This window comes from Geotrypetes seraphini, chromosome 8 (assembly GCF_902459505.1).
Source record: "Geotrypetes seraphini chromosome 8, aGeoSer1.1, whole genome shotgun sequence".
Taxonomy (NCBI): domain Eukaryota; kingdom Metazoa; phylum Chordata; class Amphibia; order Gymnophiona; family Dermophiidae; genus Geotrypetes; species Geotrypetes seraphini.
Window position 1 is genome coordinate 21,646,134 of NC_047091.1, and position 22,241 is coordinate 21,668,374.

The 22,241-nt window shown below is 47.5% G+C and overlaps 1 protein-coding gene across 3 annotated transcripts in view; it reads right to left on the minus strand.

The window, feature by feature from the left end:
- CLSPN (claspin) overlaps positions 1-22,241 on the minus strand; it is a 191,399-nt gene that overhangs the window by 44,550 nt on the left and 124,608 nt on the right. For 2 of the 3 annotated variants that reach the window (XM_033955848.1, XM_033955849.1), the window contains exons 15-20: positions 14,697-14,917; positions 14,075-14,177; positions 13,781-13,844; positions 13,398-13,516; positions 9,902-10,066; positions 8,641-8,698 (exon numbers count right to left, since the gene is read on the minus strand). In XM_033955848.1, the coding sequence (XP_033811739.1) occupies positions 8,656-8,698; positions 9,902-10,066; positions 13,398-13,516; positions 13,781-13,844; positions 14,075-14,177; positions 14,697-14,917 (715 nt within the window). In that variant the 3' untranslated portion in view covers positions 8,641-8,655. Of the gene's footprint in view, positions 1-8,640; positions 8,699-9,901; positions 10,067-13,397; positions 13,517-13,780; positions 13,845-13,931; positions 13,941-14,074; positions 14,178-14,696; positions 14,918-22,241 lie in introns of those variants that run through there. The other variant, XM_033955851.1, reaches the window with a different exon arrangement.

Consider the following 22,241-nt stretch of genomic DNA (forward strand, 5'->3'; position numbering starts at 1 on the left):
TCAATGTTCTTTTCTTAAGTGTGGCACAGCGGGTGCAGGTGGAAGCCTGATGCTCCGGACCCAGGCACTGTAAACACCAGTTGTGTGGGTCCGTAAGGGAGATAGGCCGTGCACACCGCTGGCATTCTTGAACCCTGGCTGAGGGGGCATGAACGTAAAGACGGCTTCTGCCAAATCGAAGGCCGAGCCTCGATGGTGGCAGTAGCCCCCGCCGGGGCAGACCGAAAAATAAAAAAAAAATAACTCGATGAGTAAAATTTTTTTTATTTTTTTTTAACAGAAAGGAAAAGAATAAAAGGGCAAAAAGACCCGAAAAAGAATACGCGAGCGGAAGGCGTTAGAAAAAATTTTCAACAGCCGTTGAAAATGCGACTTCTTAGCTCCGCGGAAACTAAGAAACTGGGGACCGCGCGCCTGTGTCGGGCGGGAAGGCACTCGCGCATGCGCGGTTGGCCTCTAGAACTTTCCAAGTTCTTAGAGTCAAATCACTCTAAAAGTGTCCGTACCGGGGCTCCGTCACCCATCAGTCAAGAATATGCTGCCTGCTTGTCCTGGGATAAAAATCAAGAAATTGTATTAAAATATCTTTGGTGTTAGTGTGTTGTGCCTTGTGTGTCTTTAATTGCAATAATCTTAGATTTCCTTTTTTTTTGCTTTGAGAAAATTAGCTAAATCTTCCAGCTTTGTTTGAATTACCATAATACTGAACTTGCTTATAGAAGATATCTTTCTCACAAATTGAGAAGAAATCTCATTGTATTTCGCTTTTACTTTTAATAAATTTGTAATGTATTATGTTCCCATTTCTCAATTGATTTATTTTCTAATACTTTAATTTGTTTTTCCAAATCACATATTTTTTAAGTTGTTTTTTGATAAATGCTGAATATGAAATAATATTTCCTCTTATTGTTGCTTTAAATGCGTCCCACAAAATCTCAGCATTAATATGTCTGAATTATTTATTTGAAAAAATTAATTCTCTTTAATTTAAAATCTTCCAGAAAGTTCGAATCCGCAAGTAAAGCATTACAATCTCCAAATTGGTTTGAAATGTACTACATCATTATTCTGAAAATCAATCCACACACCAGCATGATCAAATTACAATGGATCAATAACTGCATTCATCACTCGCTGCGCTATATTATTAGATACGAATATATAGTCATTCGTGAGAAAGATTTGTGGACCTGAGAACAAAAAGAGAATTCCCGATCATTAAAATGAAGAATACGCCATATATCAACTAAATTACAAGATTGAACCAAATTATCTAAACCTAACGATTTCATAATTCTACTTGGTCTCTTATCCAAAATTGGATCCATTACAGCATTGAAATCCCTGCTACTATTAAATTAGAAGTAGCCAATGGTAACAGTAATTGTTGAACTTGTTTGAAAAACTCCATTTGATTTGAATTAGGAGCATATAAATTTAATAAATCCAGGGTTGTATTTCCCAGAACCATATTGATATGCACCCATCTTCCTAAAGGATCATGGTTTATTAATTTGAAATCAGCAGTGCATTTCCTATTTATCAGGACAGCAACCCCAGCTTTTTTCCCTATTGCAGGTGCAAAGAAGCATTTAGAAATCCAACCCCCAGATAACTTTTAGATTCATGCTCAGAAAGGTGCGACTCGAAAAGCAATGTTACTTACCGTAACAAGGTTGTTATCCAGGGACAGCAGGCAGCCTATTTCTCACTAGTGGGTGATGTCATCCGACAGAGCCCCGACACGGACATCTTGAAAGCATGTCTTGCTTGAAGAAACTTAGAAGTTTCGAGATGCCCGCACCGCGCATGCGCCAGTGCCTTCCCGCCCGATGTACCGGGCGTGTCTCCTCAGTTCAGGTAGCTAGCCTGAAAGCCAACCCAGGGGAGGTGGGTGGGACGTGAGAATAGCTGCCTGCTGTCCCTGGATAACAACTGTTACGGTAAGTAACATTGCTTTATCCCAGGACAAGCAGGCAGTATTCTCACTAGTGGGTGACCTCCAAGCTAACCCCAATGGGATGGTGGGAAAGTTGGCAATTTCAAGAGAATAAATTTTGTAACACTGTTTGGCCAAACTGTCCATCCCATCTGGAAAAAGTGTCCAGACAATAATGAGAGGTGAATGTATGAACCGAGGACCAAGTGGCAGCCTTACAAATCTCCTCAATCGGTGTCGATCTGAGGAAGGCTACAGAGGCTGCCATTGCTCTGACCTTATGGGCTGTGACCTTACAGGGAAGGGATAATCCAGCCTGGGCATAGCAGGAAGAGATACAAGCCGCCATCCAGTTAGAGATGGTACGCTTCGATACAGGTCGTCCCAACTTGTTTGGATCAAAGGAGACGAAAAGTTGAGGAGGCAGTTTCTGTGAGGCTTTGTGCGATCCAAGTAGAAAGCTAAAGCACGTTTACAGTCCAGAGTGTGCAAAGCAGCTTCCCCAGGATGAGAATGAGGCTTTGGAAAGAACACTGGAAGCACGATGGATTGGTTGATGTGAAATTCAGAGACCACTTTAGGCAGGAATTTCAGATGAGTACGAAGAACCACCTTGTCATGATGGAATACAGTGAACGGTGGATCCGCCACTAGGGCCTGAAGCTCACTGACGCGGCGAGCAGACGTGAGGGCCACCAGAAAAACCACCTTCCAGGTGAGATACTTAAGTGGAGCCTTGTTGAGAGGTTCAAACGGAGGCTTCATGAGCTGAGACAGGACAACATTGAGATCCCAAACCACAGGAGGAGGTTTGATAGGAGGGTTGACATGGAAAAGCCCTTTCATAAATTTGGAAACCACAGGATGAGCAGACAAAGGGTTCCCCTGTAGAGGCTGATGGAAAGCTGCAATAGCACTCAGGTGGACTCGTATGGAGGTAGACTTGAGACCAGACTGAGATAGGTGTAGAAGGTAGTCCAATACAGAAGAAAGGGAAGCTCGCTGAGGTTCCGTGGCATTGGAATTACACCAGGAGGAGAATCTAGTCCATTTTTGGGAGTAGCATTGTCGAGTAGCAGGCTTCCTGGAAGCCTCCAAGACCTCCCTCACTGCTTGAGAAAACTGGTGAGGAGTTATGTTGAAAGGAACCAAGCTGTCAGGTGGAGGGAACTGCAGATTGGGATGAAGAAAGTGAACCTTGATGTTGAGTGAGATAGTGAAGGAAACACTGGAAGAAGTATGGGCTCCCTGCTGCTGAGTTGAAGTAGAAGGGAGAACCAAGGTTGTCTGGGCCACCGAGGAGCAATTAGAATCATGGTGGCATGGTCTGATCTCAACTTGACCAGAGTCTTCTGAATAAGAGGAAAAGGAGGAAACGCATATAGGAAGCGATTCCCCCAACCCAGCAGAAAAAGCGTCTGCCTCGAGGCGGAGAGGAGTGTAGATCCTGGAGCAAAACTGAGGCAGCTTGAAGTTGTGGGGGGGCTGCAAAGAGGTCTATCTGAGGTGTCCCCCACTGTGCAAATATTTGATGAAGGGGTTTGGAATTGAGCGTCCATTTGTGAGGTTGGAGAAGACGACTCAATTTGTCTGCCAAGAAATTGTCCTTCCCTGAATGTAGACAGCCCTGAGGAAGGTGTTGTGGCGGATCGCCCAATCCCAGACTCGAAGAGCTTCCTGGCAGAGGGAAGGCCGAGCCCGTGCCCCCTTGCTTGTTTACATAATACATGGCGACCTGATTGTCGGTGCGAATCAGGACCACCATGTCGTGAAGCAGATGTTGGAAAGCCTGAAGAGCATTGAAGATGGCTCTGAGCTCCAGAAGATTGATTTGATGGAGTCGTTCCGCACTGGTCCAGAACCCCTGAGTGCGAAGACCATCCAGATGAGCCCCCCATGCATAGTTCGATGAATCGGTCGTGAGAACTTCTGGTGGGGAGGAGAGTGAAACAGCAAACCTCTGGATAGATTCGAAGAGGTCATCCACCAGAGAAGAGACTGCCGTAAAGCAGGAGTGACTACAATGTGGCGGGACAACGGGTCGGACACCTGAGTCCACTGAGATGCCAAGGTCCATTGAGGAATTCTGAGATGTAGTCTGGCAAAAGGCGTCACATGAACTGTGGATGCCATGTGACCCAAGAGGACCATCATGTGTCTCGCTGAGATGGACGGGCGAGAAGACACCGATTGGCAGAGTAGAAGAAGAGCATCCATACGCTGAGGAGGAAGGAACGCTCGAAGTTGAATGGTATCCAGGACCCGCCCCGATGAAGGGGAGAGTCTGGGTGGGCTGAAGATGTGACTTGGGAAAGTTGATCTCGAAGCCCAAGTGCTGCAGGAAACAAATTGTAGTCAAGGTCGCCGAAATGACCCTCTGGGGCCGACGGGGCCTTGATGAGCCAGTCGTCGAGGTATGAAACACCTGGAGACCCATGTTCCGGAGTGCAGCGGCCACCACCACCAGACACTTCATGAAGACTCTGGGTGAAGAGGAAAGGGCCAAATGGAAGCACTCGATACTGCAGATGTAGATGTCCCACCCGAAATCTGAGGAACTTGCGGGAGGCCGGATGAATCGGGATGTGAGTGTAGGCCTCCTTGAGGTCCAGAGAGCATAACCAATCGTTCTGCTCGAGGAGGGGATAGAGAGAGGCAAGAGTCAGCATACGGAACCGCTCCTTGACCAAAAACTTGTTGAGGACTCGAAGGTCCAAAATGGGCCGCAGATCGCCCGTCTTCTTCGGAACTAGGAATTACCGGGAGTAAAACCCTTGGTTTTGCTGATCTAACGGGACCGGCTCGACGGCCCGAAGCCGAAGCAAAGCCTGAGCTTCCTGGAGAAGAAGAGCGGTCTGCGTTAAGTTGGAAGGATACTCTCTTGGAGGGTGGTCCGGGGGACCCGTTGGAAATGAAGAGAGTATCCCTCTCTTACGATGGTAAGGACCCAAAGGTCTGTGGTGATTGACTCCCATCGATGACAAAAATGATGGAGACGACCCCCTATGGGAAAAACAGGGGAAGACAGAACGTCGGTTATGCTCCCTGGAGAGAGTCAAAAAGGCTGAGTAGCCTTGGGTGCAGCCGGCATCTGAGGCTTCTGCTGAGTCTTTTGCGGAGGCTGTCTCTTCGCAGGCTGTCTCGCAGGAGGAGTCTGCCTTGGTTGATAACGCCGCTGGTAAATTTGAGGCGGTCTAGATGGACGAGACTGCTGAGGCTTCGGTTTAGGACGTAGAATAGACTGAAAAGACTTTTCATGGTCCGACAGCTTTTTAGTAACAGTTTCGATGGACTCATCAAATAGATCCGCTCCTGCACAAGGTACATTTGCAAGTCTGTCTTGGAGGTTCGGATCCATATCGATGTTCGAAGCCATGCCAGGCGACGCATGGCAACCGAACATGCCGCAGCTCGAGCCGAGAGCTCAAAGGCATCGTAGGAGGATTGCATCAGTTGAAGGCGTAATTGGGACAGGGTTGCCACCACCTCTTCAAACTGGAAACGAGCCTGAGCATCGATGAAAGGAATGAACTTGCGGAGCACCGGCAAGAAAAAATCCAAGTATGAAGAGAAGAAAAAGTTGTAGTTGAGTACTCGAGTCGCCATCATCGAGTTCTGATAGATACGTCTACCAAACTTATCCATCGTTCTCCCCTCTCTGCCCGGAGGCACGGAAGCATAGACTTGGGAGGGATGAGAACGTTTGAGAGAGGACTCGACCAGAAGGGATTGATGAGAAAGTTGAGCTCCCTCAAACCCCTTGTGGTGAACGATGCGGTATCGAGCATCCAGTTTACTGGGGACTGCAGGTAAGGAATACGGTGTCTCAAAACAGCGCATGAAAGTCTGGTCCAGCAGCTTGTGTAGAGGAAGCCGAAGTGTCTCCGCCGGAGGGTGAGGTAAATGCATGGTGTCCAAATACTCTTTAGAATATTTGGACCCAGTGTCCAAAGTCACATCCAAGTCATCCGCCATCTGTCGGAGAAAGGATGAGAAAGACAGTTGGTCCGCCAAGGCCGGCCGACGAGACGGGCTAGAAGACGTGGAAGCCTCCGGGTCCAGGGAGAGCTGAGATCGGCAGGGAGAATAGGGGGTAGATGGTTCCTCATACTCTGGCCCCTCCGGCTGGGACAAATCCGACGAGGAGTATCCCAAACGCTGCATCTTCTTCTGCGGAGACACCTCCGAATGACGTGAGGAGTGCCGAGAAGAGTGCCGAGATCGATGCCCCTCCCGGTGACGGGACGGAGAACGAGATCTTCTATGCATCGATTGGTCCTTTGAAGCCTCAAAGGAATGGATAGGGCTCGATGCAGTGGATCGTAGAGGTGGCAGAGATGCGGATTCACGCAGCGCCACCCATGTCTGGTATGGAGTGCGGAAGAACTCCTCCTGCGATGCAGTATGCCCAGGACTACGATTATCATGAGCCGCCCTAGCACCCTGTTGGCGTGGAGGTGTGATGGGCTCCAAAGGTGGCATCTCAGGAAGGGAAGCCCTCCTGGAGGATTCCGCCGCCCTCCGCCGATCCCCCTCGTCGAGTAGAGAGATCGAATGACGAGGAGGAGGGGGAGGGGGCGGACCGCCCTCTGAAACCGGGGTCGGAAGCTCACCGTGAATGTTGGCGATAAGCCGGGGTCCCATAGTGCGCATAAGCTCGACAAACTGAGCTTCTAGCAGGGAACGAAGCGAAGCCGATATGGAGGGATCCGCACCGAAAGGGGGTCCTCCAGTATGGTCTTCGCGTTCCTTCGTGGCCAAGTGCTTCTGCTTGCTAGCTTTAGGCACTTTGATGACCACAGGAGGGACAGTGGAAGGCGGTACCTGAACCGAGGAGACGGAAGCAGGCGCCGATGCTGAACTCGATGCTGAAGCCGGTGCGAACGATGCGGGCTTCACGATGCTCGATGCAGGAGTCGTCGATGCAGGTTTCGAACGGACCGGCGAAACCTCAACAGCCGCAGTAGCAGAGATGTCCTTGGCAGTGTCCATCTTGAACATCGACTCCCAGAGCAAGCAGCGCCGCTTAAACAAGCGCGCAGTGAGCGTGGAACAAGGCCGGCACGATTTCGGAACGTGTTCCGGACCAAGACACTGAAGGCAGCGTCGGTGTGGGTCCGTCAGCGAAATCGCACGCTGGCACTTGCTGCACTTTTTAAAACCGGTGATTGGTCGGGACATAGGCCGGAAAATCGACGCTGCAAGGTCGAAGCCGCTAGGCCGCAGCCACGAGGCCGGCCCGGCCGAACCTCCGGAAGAAATAATTTTAAAATTTTTTTTTTTTTTTTTTTAGAAAAATAAAGTAAAATTGAAATAAAATCAAAGAAATAAACAGAAACGCGGGTAATTAGAAGGCAAAAACTGAATTTCAGTCAGCGCAGAATGAAGTACAAACTTCTCAGCTCCGCGGAAAGAAAAGAACTGAGGAGACACGCCCGGTACATCGGGCGGGAAGGCACTGGCGCATGCGCGGTGCGGGCATCTCGAAACTTCTAAGTTTCTTCAAGCAAGACATGCTTTCAAGATGTCCGTGTCGGGGCTCTGTCGGATGACATCACCCACTAGTGAGAATACCTGCCTGCTTGTCCTGGGATAATAAAATATATGTCTGCATTTTGCTTTTTAAGGAACGTTAGTACTTTCTTGACATTAATAGAATAAATTTTTATATCCATCTATTTTATAATTAAATTTTGACAAATACTTCTATAATAATAAAGATGATCAGACCTCAGCACATTAAGTAAATATATTTTCTTCATCAAATCCCCCCATCCCCTTCCCCCCCCCCCTGAAAATAAGATTATAAAAGAAAAATTCAAATTTTACATTTATCCTATTTTCAATAAACATTTCAATTTCTGCACTTTTCCCAACTTCATGTCTTAAAGAAACATTAATCATCCCACTCACCCTCCCCTTCCCATCCCTCCACCCTATTCCCACCCCCCCCACCCTTTAATAAATGTGTAAGTTTGAAAACACACATAGATAATCAGGTAAAAAGAATTCCCCCATAGAACATTCAAAAAAACAAAAAAAAAAAATCTATAATCATAAGTTACACAAAAAATATTTTAACATTTAAACCTTTTCCTCAAATCCCTAATATCTAAACCGACCCCCTTAAAAGAATTTTCTTTAATAAAAAACAAACAAAACTTTTATGTAGAACCCCAATCAATATTAAGAATAAAGTGATTCATAACAGAAATCATTTTTTCCCCTTTCCTGTTCTCTTTTTTCCTCTTCTTTTCCTTTTCCATTCCAATAATCTTTTGACATAAAAGCATATTACTATATAAGTAATACCATATAAGTTTACTCATCAAAACTACATTAGCATCAAAAATAAACAGCATGTAAGTGATTCCATAACTCCATAAAAGGATAAGATTCCAAATATGGAACCATTTCAATTCTAAAGCCAGTAAACTGTATTAACTGTATTAATGACTGTATTAAAAGTACCAAATATATAATACATTGAACTGCATCTTTTAAAGAAATTAAAATGCAACACAGAGCATCTAAAAAATAAATAATAAAGACCATGTCTCTAAGTAATCATAAGCTCCTCTTGTTTTTGCAAAAAGTCCTGCAACTCTTCTGGTTCCTTGAAATTCATTGTTTTATTCTTGAAAGTCACTTTCATTGTCGCTGGATAAATCAACCCATATTTTGCTCCAAGACTTCTGAGCTGTGGTCTCATATCAATAAATTTTTTCCTCTTTGCTGCAGTGGCAGGAGCAAAATCTGGAACAAAGTGTATGCGAGAGTCCTGAAACGTTAAGTTCTTATTTTCTTTAGCCAGCCGAATAATATCCAATACTTGCTGATGTCTTAAGAGCTTGAATATTATTGGACGAGGCCCCCTTTGAGTATCATTCCTCCTGACTGGTATTCTGTGAGCTCTTTCGATTTCAATAGGATATTTAAAGTTGAGAGGGAGGATTTTAGGGAGGAGATTCTCCAGAAAGGAAGTAACATTATTTTCTTCTGCCCCTTCCGGAATCCCAAGTAATCTTAAATTACTTCTTCTCTCCCCTATTACTACAATCCTCCAGCATTTGTGTAAGTATATCCATTTTCTTTTGCACCGGCTTGAATTTGAATAAATCTGTTTCAACTGCCAGCATTCTATCATTAAGATTAACAATCTTATTCTCCACCAACTCCATTTTCCTGTTAAGAATATTTACTTCCTTCTTAACCTCTTTAATATCCTTGGAGTTTCCTAGAACAATTTCTTTAATTGCTTTCAGTTCCTTCAATATTTCAGCTGTTTCAACAACTTCCTTCTCTGCCTGTTTTTTCGAAGGGGTCGGAGGCTCGGGTTTGGCTCTTTTTGCACTTGCCGGCATCACAAAAGCTGAATCAGCTTTGTTATTCTTTCCAGACGCCGTATTTATAATTAATTCTCCCGTATCCAACAAGAAAAGTTAACTTTTGTAACTTAAATAATCTTTAAAACGATCTATCGGGACGGAGCTCACCGTTCACCCGACTATTGCCATGCGCTTCCAAGCCATGCCCCCTCCAATTTTTATTTTTCATGTAATAGAAACCCTTAGAGGGAGGGTGGAGGGAGGGTTGCATTTATATTTATAAGATACAATGATAAGATGTTCAAGTGATCTAATTAATAGTGTTTATTATGAATTCTGTACATTTGATGAAAGTTTAAAAATGAATAAAGAATTAAAAAAAAAAAAAATTGTCATTGTAAAAATGGGAAACATATATAATTTTTGAAATGCCCAAAACACACTGAAGCTGGGCATCTTGCAGCAATATGTAAACAGTGGCATTCCAAAATTAGCATTTATTAATGTATTCAATCTAATGTGTAAATGCCACAACACACACACAGAATTTCCACACTATACTTCTTAAATGACCTTCTTAGCATTTAATAAAGTAGATCTGCAGGACCAAGAAACCCTCAGTGCAACTAACCTGTGTATTTTGTTAACCTGGTCCTGTAACACTTCAGCTGATGGAAGATCTTCCTCAATATCGTCTTCCTCATACTCGTCGTCTTCGTCTCCTTCGTACTCATCTCCACTTCCTTCATCACTGCCAGACAGCTCAGCCTCATCTTCCAGGAAGTCTTGCAGTTTTCTGCCACCAAATGTCAGAACACATTAGTACATGCAACAGGCCTTTTATTTGTAGCATTCAGATTAACACAATACTTTAATGCATAGGGGGCAAGTTGCTAAATTATACAGACAAAAAATACTAAGTAACACAGGAGTAGCATATAAGTGAAAGAAAAGGCAGGTAACGAATCTAAGTTTACAACTGCTTTAGAGCAATTCATTGTGGGTAGAGGGCTATTTTAAAAAGTCATTTAGAAACAATTTAAACATTACCAGCTTGTACATGCAGGTTACTCCCTTTTACTCATAGTAAGAAAAGGTGAGCTCGAAGTAGGGTTGGGTCAGAGAAAGCAACAATGCACATAGTTTTGGTTAGAAATACGGGGAGAAAAGCATATGGAACATGACTCATTCATTTTTCAACCCCACTGCATGTAAATGCACATGTGTGGTTTTGGTGCGATCATCTCCTCTAATCAACACAGGAGATGACAGGGGGAGGCAGTTTGAAAGGTACAATCATATAGTATACCATAGCTGCTGAAGCTGTTTCTTCAACAGAAATGTATGGTAGCATTTTTTGGTAGGGGTTCATTTATCTTTGGCCCCCATGAGATGCATCATAGAAATTTTCTGCAGATCCCCTCCTAAGCTTTTCTACCTACAGTCTCTGCTGATAGTTACAATAGACATGGAGGGCAGGTTCACTCATGGAGGAGAGGATGGAAGGGAATGTCACAACAAGAGAGAGATTTTAAACTCAGAAAATATTCAGACATATTACCCATACTCCTACTTTCTGGGCATTAAATGTGCTGTTGCTCGCACCTGGAAAATTAAAAAGGTACTGGGGAAGGGGGGCGGAGAAGAAGGTGAGGGTGCCACTCACCCTCACTCCACCACTGCTCCAGACAACCAAATTGTCAACCTCTTTTCTATAATTCTTTTCAGCTTATGTTAGGTTGGAAAGAATAAAAGAAAGGTGAATGTTTCTCAGAATAAAGGATTCCATAGAAAAAAGCCTGCATAAATCTGTGCAGGTACTTTCATCTCAGAAAAGGTAAAATACAGTGTTCCTTACCTACAGATTTAACTATCATTTATATTTTGAAACTTCCTCCATAATACTTCAGAACTGTGCATATAAGCACTAGAGAGCTGCACGGGAACGGGGACGACGGGGATCCTGTGGGGACGCCCCCTAGGGTCGCGAGGATCCCGTGGGGACGCCCCTAGGATCGCAGGGTTACTGCAGGGTTGGATACACTTGAGCCGCGAGGCACGTCTTCGTTTCCCTACCTGCCCCGCCGCAGCACACAGCCGACCTGGAAGTCTTCCTCGATGTTAGTGCTGACGTCGGAGGGAGGGCTTAAGCAAAGCCCTCCCTCCCTCCGACATCAGCGCTGACATCGGGAAGACTTCCGGTCGGCTGTGTGCTGCGGCAGGGCAGGTAGGATAAATTCAAGGCAGTGGCGTACCAAGGGGGGGGCAGGAGGGGGCGGTCTGCCCTGTGGCAGCCTTAGGGGGGGGTGCAGAGCCAGCCAGATCCCCTTACCTTCGTGGTACTTTCCCCCGACCGACCAACAACAGGCTCGGTCCGACAAAACTCCCTGCCCTGTAGCCGCAAATCTAAATTACCTTCTTACAGCAGCTGGATTCAGGGCAGGGAGGTTTGTCGGACCGTGCCTGTTCTGTTATCGGTCGGGCGGGGAAGTGCCATAAAGGTAAGGGGCAGGGAGGGAGAAAGGGAGGAAAGGTGGAGAGGAAAAGACGCTTAAGGGAAATGGGTAAAACTGAGGGGGGAGAAGGACACTGAAAGCACATGGGGAAGACAGAGGGGGAGAAGGACACTGAAAGGACATGGGGAAGACAGAGGGGGGAGAACATAAGCAATGCCTCCGCTGGGTCAGACCTGAGGTCCATCGTGCCCAACAGTCCGCTCACGCGGGGGCCCAACAGGTTCAAGACCTGTGCATTAATCTTCTATCTATACCCCTCTATCCCCTTTTCCAGCAGGAAATTGTCCAATCCTTTCTTAAACCCCAGTATCGTATTCTGCCCTATTACGTCCTCTGGAAGCGCATTCCAGGTGTCCACCACATGTTGGGTAAAGAAGAACTTCCTGGCATTCATTTTGAAACTGTCCCCTGAAAGCACATGGGGAAGACAGAGGGAGGAGAAGGACACCGACAGGACATGGGGAAAATGGGGGGTGAAGGACACTGAAAGGAAATGGGGAAGAGAGAGTGGGGAGAAGATGCTGAAAGGAAATGGGGAAGAGAGAGTGGGGAGAAGATGCTGAAAGGAAATGGGGAAGAGAGAATGGGGAGAAGACGCTTAAGGGAAATGGGGAAGATAGAGTGGGGCAAAGACGCTGAAGGGAAATGGGGAAGAGAGAGTGGGGCAAAGACGCTGAAGGGAAATGGGGAAGAGAGAGTGGGGCAAAGACGCTGAAGGGAAATGGGGAAGAGAGAGTGGGGCAAAGACGCTGGCAGGGAAGAAGACAGAGATGCCAGACTATGGGGGGAGCGGAGGGAAGAAGATGGATGCCAGACCAATTTGGAAGGAGGGAGAAAGAGAGAGGCACAGTAACAGAGCAAATGGAAGACGCAGAGAGAAGAGAGAGATAGTGGATGGAAGAAATTGAATGAGAACATGAGGAAAGCAGAAACCAGGCAACAAAGGTAGGAAAAAAAATTCTATTTCTTTTTTTTTGCTTCAGGATAAAGTAGTATATTAGTTGTGTTGATAAAAATTTATAAACATTAGAGGCTCTGGTAGAAACCCGTTTACAAAGTATGTATTCTTCCCAATTAATATTTCCAAATTAATAAAATCTCTTTGCTTATTTGTAAATGGGTTTCTACCAGAGCCTTTAATTCAGTAGCATAATTAAATGAAATAACTATTTCTGAAGTTTATAGGGACGGGTGGGGATGGATTCCTCACGGGGACGGGTGGGATTCCTTACGGGAATGGGTGGATTTCTGTCCCCGCGCAACTCTCTAATAAGCACCTCTAGGTTATAGCAGATTGAAGGTTCTGGGGAATATGCACAACTTTATAGAGCTTTTCACAATAGGTACCTGGTTGAAATTCAGCCTATATGAAATGAACTGAAGGTGAATTACACTGAAGATAAGTAGTAATTTGTATTTTTCTAACTTGATTTTTCCTTATGTAAGTGTCCATGAAGCTCATCATGTCCAGACTTATCCCTTTTGACTAACTACTTTCTATTCTTCAATTTGGTCTTCTGTTTGGGGGACTTATATCAGATTACATAGGATCCACTCCCCTTACATTGTAATTACATAGTACAGGCTTAAATGTATGTTATTGCTGCTTACAATTTTCTTTTCCTGCCCTGTCTTTGTTTCAACAATGCCTCCTCTTCATCTTCACTTCCCAAAGCCTCCTTTTCTTCATCTGTATCATCTCCATCCTCTTCTGCCTCACTGCCTTCCTCCTGTTAGTGAACAAGACATCAGCTATTCTCAGATGTACCACAGCGTAACAGTGAATGTTCTCATAGGGAAAACTTTGGCCTTGAATGAAATAAAGAACATAGATCATTTTCAATTATTCAAAGACTGGTCATCACCACTAGCTTCATTTCACAATCAGTGACTATTGCATGAATGTAGACTCCAAACCAGTAGTAATTCCTAGCTGCTCTGGCCTGTGGATTCGTTTCCCTCCTTTAATTCCATTTTAGTTTTTCTGTACTCACATCTTCACTGTCAGATAACTCATCTGGTAAAAGCTGAAACTCGCCAAGCTCTTCCTCCTCCTCCCTAGAATGCAATATATATCCGTAAGCAGCTGCCACACACAACTGATTCTCAGTTTATAATTTTTCTCAAAATGAGGAATTTCCAAACTGGAGCTCCCTGGGAAATCAGATATGTATGTTATGGAGAAGTGTAGAAGATGTCTTTTAAGAAAACTATTCCAAAATACCATTACCAAATAAAATATCCTCTGCAGCTAAACATACCAATTCTGAACAAGAAATTAGCTCTACCTGTCTGTTGGAAAAGAGCCTGAACAAAGTGCTACAGCTTCTGCCATTAGGTCATCGTCATTCTGCTGTTTTGGGGACACAGAAACCTGCGTTGAAGAATCAGCTACAAGGAAAGAAAAATACACATTAAATATGGTCAAATCCTTACATACTACAGAAAGGTTTCTCTACAAAGTGAGTACAGGCATGAGGGAAAATTACACATGATCTATAGAATTCTCCTATAGTAAGTGTTTTTTTCATAAAAAGGTCACTAGAAAAGGAGAAATAAATATGTCTAATAGGCATATCAAAAAGATGCTCTTGGCTAAAAACAGAAATAAAATTTGATGGAGGTGTGGGAGCGAGGGGTATCTGATCTGATTTTATCTCTGATAGAATATTAAGTGATGTTAAAGTATAAAATGATTGTATCTTATGTTACACTTGAATAAAGATTAAAAAAAAAAACAAAAAAAACCAGAAATAATATTTTCCCATATTACTTTATGATGCCAAAAAAATTAACAAAATATTCAGAATAATCTGTGATTAAGAGGCATGGCAGAACCAATAAAACATGGGGCTGCATTACAATTCCCTGTTGCAAAACCATGTGCTATGGCAACCATTTCCTACTTACCTTGAGAAGTGAAATTGCCTGAGCAGAGTTTGAGGAGTTCTTCCATGTCTTTTTTCTTTACTGGGCTGTCAGTTGCATGAGATGCATTAAACTGGCCAGAACAACAGTCCAGCAGCTCAGCCATGTTAGCATCCATTGCATTCTCATCCATGTTGTCCAGTATCAGACAGTGCTTAGAGGACACCTGGTACTTATTTCTGTGATGGCCAACATTCAGAAACCTTCACAAATAAATTTTGACAAAATCATTACAGACATTCTACACCAAAGTATTATTTTGTAAACTACAGTGGTACCTCGGTTTACGAGTGCACCGGTTTGCTAGTGTTTTGCAAGACGAGCAAAACATTTGCAAAATCGGTGCCTCGGAAACCGAGCTTGCTTTTATTTATGAGTGCCCCCCCCCTGCGATCCAGCATCCCCCCTCCACGATTCAGCATCCCCCCCGCTCACGTCGCCCACCCCCACCATGATCTGGAATCCCCCACACACCCATCCACCCACCCGAACACACTGCTTATCTCCATCTGGTACCGACACCAATGTACAGGACATGCCGGTGCCCGAAGATCTGCCGTCTTCTTTTTTGCTGGGCCTTGAGCATCTGCGCATGCTCAAGGCCTTCGAGTTCCCGCTCTCTCCAAGAATCTCAGAGATCTCAGAGAATCTCGGAGAGAGCGAGAACTCGAAGGCCTTGAGCATGTGCAGATGCTCAAGGCCCAGCAAAAAGAAGATGGCAGATCTTCGGGCACCGGCACCAGCATGTCCTGTGCATTGGTACCGAATGGGGGTAAGCAATGTGTTCGGGTGGGTGGATGGGTGCGTGGGGGACGCCAGATCACGGTGGGGGGGTGGGGGGATGGCGGATCTCAGGGGGAATGGCGGATCACGTGGGGTGGGGCCTTTCGTGAGCAGGGGAGCAATGCTGGTTCTCGGTGGGGGGAGGGGGTGGGAACGTATCAAGCGAGTTTTCCTTAGTTCCTATGGGGAAACTCGCTTTGATATACGAGTACTTTGGTTTACGAGCATGCTTCTGGAACGAATTATGCTTGTAAACCAAGGTTCCACTGTACTTTCAAAAGCTAGGCATAAAATAAGTGGATTTGTAATCAAGACTGTATGATCACAAGGGTACACCGTCAGTAGCGTGAAATACATTGGCACAGAGACAAGTGTGCAAATGAAGGGAGCGGGATTTTCGGGATTTCGGCAATCAAACGTGTCGGTATCCCCCTACAAGAGAGCGGTATTGTAGTGGAGGTGGTTCCCCCCACACCCCTCAGAGCAGAAATAGGAAGATTTTGGGAGGAGCGTGCGAGTTTTAAGTGTGTTTGGGGGGTTCCCCCTCCCCCAAATGGGAGCGTGAGTGTGTTGGGGGGTTCCCCCCCTCAAAGCGCAAACGGTAAAGCACAGGGGGCGGTGCACATTTTTCCTGCGTGCATATGTCGGGACAGAATTGTCAGCGCGACAATGTCCTGCACGCTTTTGATGGGTCACCGATCACAAGAGTCTATAATTCAGGCTATGATCCCTTACATAAGGAAAATCAGCAGGGCTTGGACCAGCCAGAGAAAAAGTGCTAAAGTTACAATGAAGACAGTTGCTGACAAGATCTGGGAAACAGATAGGAAGGAAAGAGAGACTAGGAAAGCAAAGAAAAAAAATAGTAAATATAAAACAGAAAAACAACCCCCCCACACATACAAATCCCCAAGAAAAGCCTAACATTTTTCTGGATCCTACAAAATGTTGCCTGGTACTGTATATTCGCCACCCTTGAAGCCAGCAATACATACAAGTGGAAATATATATATAGAAATAAACCAAAAACAAAGGAAATAAGATAGAAACCTTTTTTATTAGACTAATTTAATGCGTTTTATGATTAGCTTTTGAAGGTAACCCCTTCTTTCTCAGATGTTATTACTACTACTATTTATCACTTATATAGCGCTGAAAGGCATACGCAGCGCTGTACATTTTGACATTTAATAGACTGTCCCTGCTTGGAAGAGCTTACAATCTAATTGGGATAGACAGACATGACATATCATATAGGGTTAATAATGCAGAACCCAAGGTGAGATGAGTTAGGAGTTGAAAGCAGTTTTGAAGAGGTAGGCTTTTAACTGGGCCTTGAACTAGAGGTCTGCATGGGAACGGGGATCGCGGGAATCCCGCGGGAATCTCCCCCTAACCCACGGGACTTCCACGGGGATCCCCCTCTAGCCAACGGGGCTCCCACGGGGATGGAAGGCTTTGGAAGCAGGGTTCGTCCATATAATATAATGGACACGTCAGCCTTAGTAAAAGAGGGGGTTTATAAGTTAATTACCTGAACAGAAAACAAAAAAAGGGTTCCACCAAAGAGATTCCACAAGGAAAACAGCAGCGCAAACACAAAAGAAACTGTGGAATTGATGATCCTGTCAAAAGTAAGGAGAAATTAGGTTCTTACCTGCTAATTTACTTTCTTTTAGCTTCTCCAGACCAGTAGAGGTTAATCTTTACGAATGGGTATATATCCAATCATGACCAGCAGGTGGAGACTGAAAACAAAACTGTGGGACAGTATATAATATACTCCCTTCTCTATTTACATCAGTCTGCCGAATAGCCAAGCAGAACTAAGAACTGGAAAACAGAAAGAAAACAATACTCCGAACAGGAGTAACAAATAACATACCCAAATGCTGTTGGAAAATGCAGAGGAGAAATACCAGAAGGAAAATGTCCCCACAGCTCGCCAGCTAAGCCAGCCGAGCCACAGCCGCTGTTCTTTAATTCTCCCCGGCCCTAGAAAAATACTAGAACCCGCAGCAAAAAACAAAAACTGCCCGCGAAACATCCCCAAGCACAACAACAATAGACAGGGTGGGGACCTCTACTGGTCTGGAGAAGCTAAAAGAAAGTAAATTAGCAGGTAAGAACCTAATTTCTCCTTCTTTAGCACTCTCCAGACCAGTAGAGGTTAATCTTTACGAATGGGACGTACCAAAGCAGTCCCTCACACGGGCGGGACCCCCGAAGGGCCGACACCAGAACACACACACACCGAACACCGCGTCCTGACGCGCCAGAACATCTACCCGAAAGAGTCTGACAAAGGAATACAAGGAAGACCAAACCGCAGCCGTACAAATGTCCACTGGAGGCACGAGCGACGACTCAGCCCAAGAAGCCGCCTGACCCCGAGTAGAATGAGCTTTGAGAAACTCCGGAACGGGCTGCTGTCCCAGAAGAGAAGCGGAAGCAAAAGTCTCCTTGATCTAGCATGCAATAGTAGCCCTAGAAGCACCAGCCCCCCTAAGAGGACCAGTCAGAAGGACAAAGAGATGATTTTATTTCCTGATCTCCTGGGTCCGGTGCACATAAGAGCGAAGGACCCGACCAACATCCAACATGCTCAGCTGACTTTGCTCAGAAGAGCCCTCCCAACTACCCAAGACCGGGAGGACCACAGATTGATTGACATGAAAAGGAAAAACTACTATTGGCAGAAAAGGAAGGAACAGGCCTCAAGACAACCTGCTCCCTAGAAAACTCCAAGAAGGGAGCCCTACAAGAGAAAGCATGTAGCTCAGAAACACGCCTAGCGGAAGAAATGTCCACCAAAAAGACCGTCTTCAGAGGAAGGTCCTTCAAAGAGCAGCCGCCCAACGGTTCGAAGGGTGGGTGCATCAGAATAGAGAGAACCAGACTGAGATTCCAAGAGGGAATAGAGGACCGCACGGGAGGCCTGAGCACCTTGGCCGCCCGCAAAAAGCGAATCACATCAGGAATGGCTGTCAAACGCTGACCCGTCACAAACCCCCTAAAGGCTGACAAGGCCACAAGCTGAACCCGGAGAGAAGCCGAAGCCAGGCCTCTATTCATGCCATCTTGCAAGAACTCTAAGAAGTTAGGCACAGAAACGCGAAGAGAGACCACTCCCCGCACCTGGCACCACCCCTCAAAGAAGTGCCAAATCCACACAGAAGCCTGAGAGGTAGAAAGCCTCCAGGACCCCAAGAGTGTAGAAATCACCCTATCTGAATACCCCTTCTTACCAAGGCGACCCCTTTCAAACGCCAAGCCGTAAGACAGAAGGGAGACGGGTCGAACATGGGAATGGGACCCTGCGTCAGAAGGTCGTCCAAGGAAGGCAGAGGAAGAGGATCCGCCACCAGAGTGTCACCAGATCTGTGTATCACGGATGTCGAGGCCAATCTGGAGCCACCAGAATCCCCAGACCCGGATGGCGAACAATGTGGAGAAGAACTCTGCCCACTAATGGCCACGGAGGGAACCTGCACAACAGCCCCTCTGTTGGCCATGGTTGAACCAGAGCATCCAGACCCTCGGCCAGCCCATCCCTGCGACGACTGAAGAAGCGGAACACCTTGGCCTTGCCACTCGTGGCCGACAGGTCCATCAGGGACTGACCCCAAGCCGGCATTATCAACTGAAGAGCCACAGGGCTGAGACACCACTCTCTGTGATCTAAGATGTGACTGAGGAAGTTCGCCTGAACAACCTCTATCCCGGCCATGTGAGAGGCAGAGAGGTCCAGAAGGCGTGACTCCGCCCCAAAGCATGAGCCGAGCCGCCTCCTCCGCCACCTGAACGCTCTTGATGCCTCAACGATTGACATAAGCCACCGCTGTGGCATTGTCAGACCGGACTCTGACCTACTTGCCCCTCAAGCGGGAGCGGAAGGCTAATAGCGCCAGAGGGACGGCTCTGGTCTCCAACATGTTGATTGACCAGGATGCTTCCTCCATGGACCAGGTGCCCCTAGACACTGAGCCCCCCCAACCGAGGAGATTGGCATCCGAGAGAAGCACCGTCCACTGCGATAGGTCCAGACTCATCCTCTGGACCAGATGAGAGGTCTGGAGCCACCAAAGAAGACTGCAGCGCGTCAAGCCTCACAGAGGGACAGGGACCTCCAAACTGAGCCACTGGGGTGACCATCTACGGAGCCGAGCATACTGAAGAGACATGTGGGCCCACCACACAACATCCAGGAACGCTGCCATCGACCCCAAGACTTGGAGGAAATCCTGCGCCCGAGGACACCGGGACGCCAAAAGAAGGCGAATCTGAGATTGCAATTTGCTTACCCGGGCCTCTGGAAGGAAGACCTTCCCCAAGGAGGTGTCGAACAGAACTCCAAGGTACTCCAGATACTGAGCGGGGACCAACCGACTCTTGGAAAGGTTGACCACCCAGCCCAGCGACCGGAGAAACTCAACCACCCGAGCCGTAACTCGGGCGCTCTCCTGCAACGACTTCGCCCGAAACAACCAGTCATCCCAGAAGGGGTGCACCAGAATGCCCTCTGACTGCAATGCCACCGTGACGACCACCATCAACTTGGCGAACGTCCGGGGAGTCGTGGCCAGGCCCAAGGGAAGCACCCAGAACTGATAGTGCAGACCCAATATCGCCAAGCAAAGAAAGAGCTGAGGAGCGGCCCGAATGGAAACAGGCAAGTAGGCCTCCGCCAGAGCAAGAGAAGTCAGGAACTCCCCCGGCTGAACCGCCAGAAGGACAGACTGCAGTGTGTCCATGCGAATAAAAGGGAATTCTGAGAGTCCTGTTGACCTCAGTTTAAACCAAGGATGGGCCGAACGGTCCCCTCCCTTTAGGGCTCCATAAAGGAAATGGCGTACCAGCCGATACCGCACTCCTGAGGGGACACTGGACAACTGCTTAGAGATCTAGCAAGCGCTGAAGGGTCTGGCGAAAGGCTAGCGTCTCCCATGCCACCTGACATGGAAAGGCTAGAAATGATCCGGCAGAGAGTGGATAAAATTCAAGTACATAACCGTCCCGCACCACCACCAGGACCCACTGATCGGACGTGATCTTGGCCCACCTTGGAAACAAGTTGCGAAGCCGGGCACCCCCGGGAACCATAGGGGGCGCCGGCAAAGAGACATCGCGCAGGACGGGCAGCAGGGGAACCGGGGGGGAAACTCCCAGCCCCCCGACGGGCCCCCTGAAAAAGACTGCATGCGCTAAGCCAACCGACCCCGGGGAAAAACCGGAAGCCTGGAAAGAAGCAGTCCCATGCCCCAGGCGAAACTTGCGAAATTCCCGCAGACGCCCCCGGGCAATGCCAACCCGAGAAGCCGGGCGGGCACGGTCCTCAGGCAGCCGGGGCACCTCCGGGTCCGTCAGAGTCTGCACCACCGGAACTAAGTCCTCTCTAAACAAAAAACAACCCCCGAAAGGGAAATTTTGGGAAGTTCAGTTTTGGATGCGGCAACCGCCGACCAAGCGCGAAGCCACAAGGTACAGCGTGCGGCCACCAAAAGACCCAGACTTAGCAGCACCAAGTCACAAAGAACAACCGAGAGGAACGAGGCAGTCATCTCAAACTTCACCACCTCCAGATCCACTAAGGACCAGTCATCAGACTCACGATCCAGGACATGCTCAGACCACCGAAACACGGTGCGAGCCACCAGCCCCACACAAATAGATGCCGGGACCCCCAAGGCAGAGACATCAAAATTATACATAAGAAGTGTCTCTAACGTATGCTCCTCAGAGACCCTAAGAGCAGATCCGTCCATAACAGGCACGGTATGCCGCTTAGGAAGTGCCGAGACCACCGCGTCCCCCATTGGCGTAATTAAGGTAGCCCTATCCCCCTCCGGGATGGGATACCCATGAGGCAAGGCGCACACCAAACGAAACGGCACCCGTAGGCCACTGCGCCAACACCAAATCCCGAAAATCCTGATGCAGAGGTAAAGAGCGGGAAACAGGACAGACCCCCTGAAGCAGAGGGGCCCCCATACGCGGGGTCTCCGGTGGCGCAACTTCGAAAATGCAGCACCAAGGAGACCTGCTACATCAGGTCTAAAAGCTCATCCCTCTGAATAAAAAGCGCACCACGGACGCATCTGCTCTGGAAGACGGGAAAACCGCCGCCCCGCTGCCAGCGGGCGTCCCCTCTAGAGGATCCTGGAAGCCCGCCAAAGCAGCCAGGTCCTCAACCATGCCAACACGCTCCTCCGACCACCAATTTGCAATCCAAGCCCCCCCGCGGGCGCTTGGATGAGGGAGGAGAAAGAGGGGACGCCAAACGAAAAGAGGGAGGCAAGCCATAGGGGGCGCGGAGGGAAAACCACCCCCGAAACCCCCCAGGTGCACGTGGGACCCTCAATTGTCTGCACAAAGAAAGAAATTAAATTGGGGACAAAAAACCCCTGGGGGTCCCCAGGGACTCCCTGCCCCAGCAGGGGTCCCTGCTGAAACCTGCCCCTGTGTTTGCAATACAGGGGGAAGGTCACCTGAGGTTGCAGACAAAATGGAGGGGCCAGACAGAGAAAATGCTCCCTCCAAGGCCTGTAGCGGCTGAGAAGGCTGAACAGTCCCAGCCGCTAAAACAGGCAAGTCGGCATCAGCTGTCAAAAAATCAGCTGAGAGGGAATCCTTCGGCGAATCCCTCCATGGGCGGTTGGGGAAGACCGGGCTTCCCCACTGCTCCCAGCCGACTCGCGAGGCACCATCGGCGGGGAGCTCTGGGCGCCTGCAGCCGACGGAGCT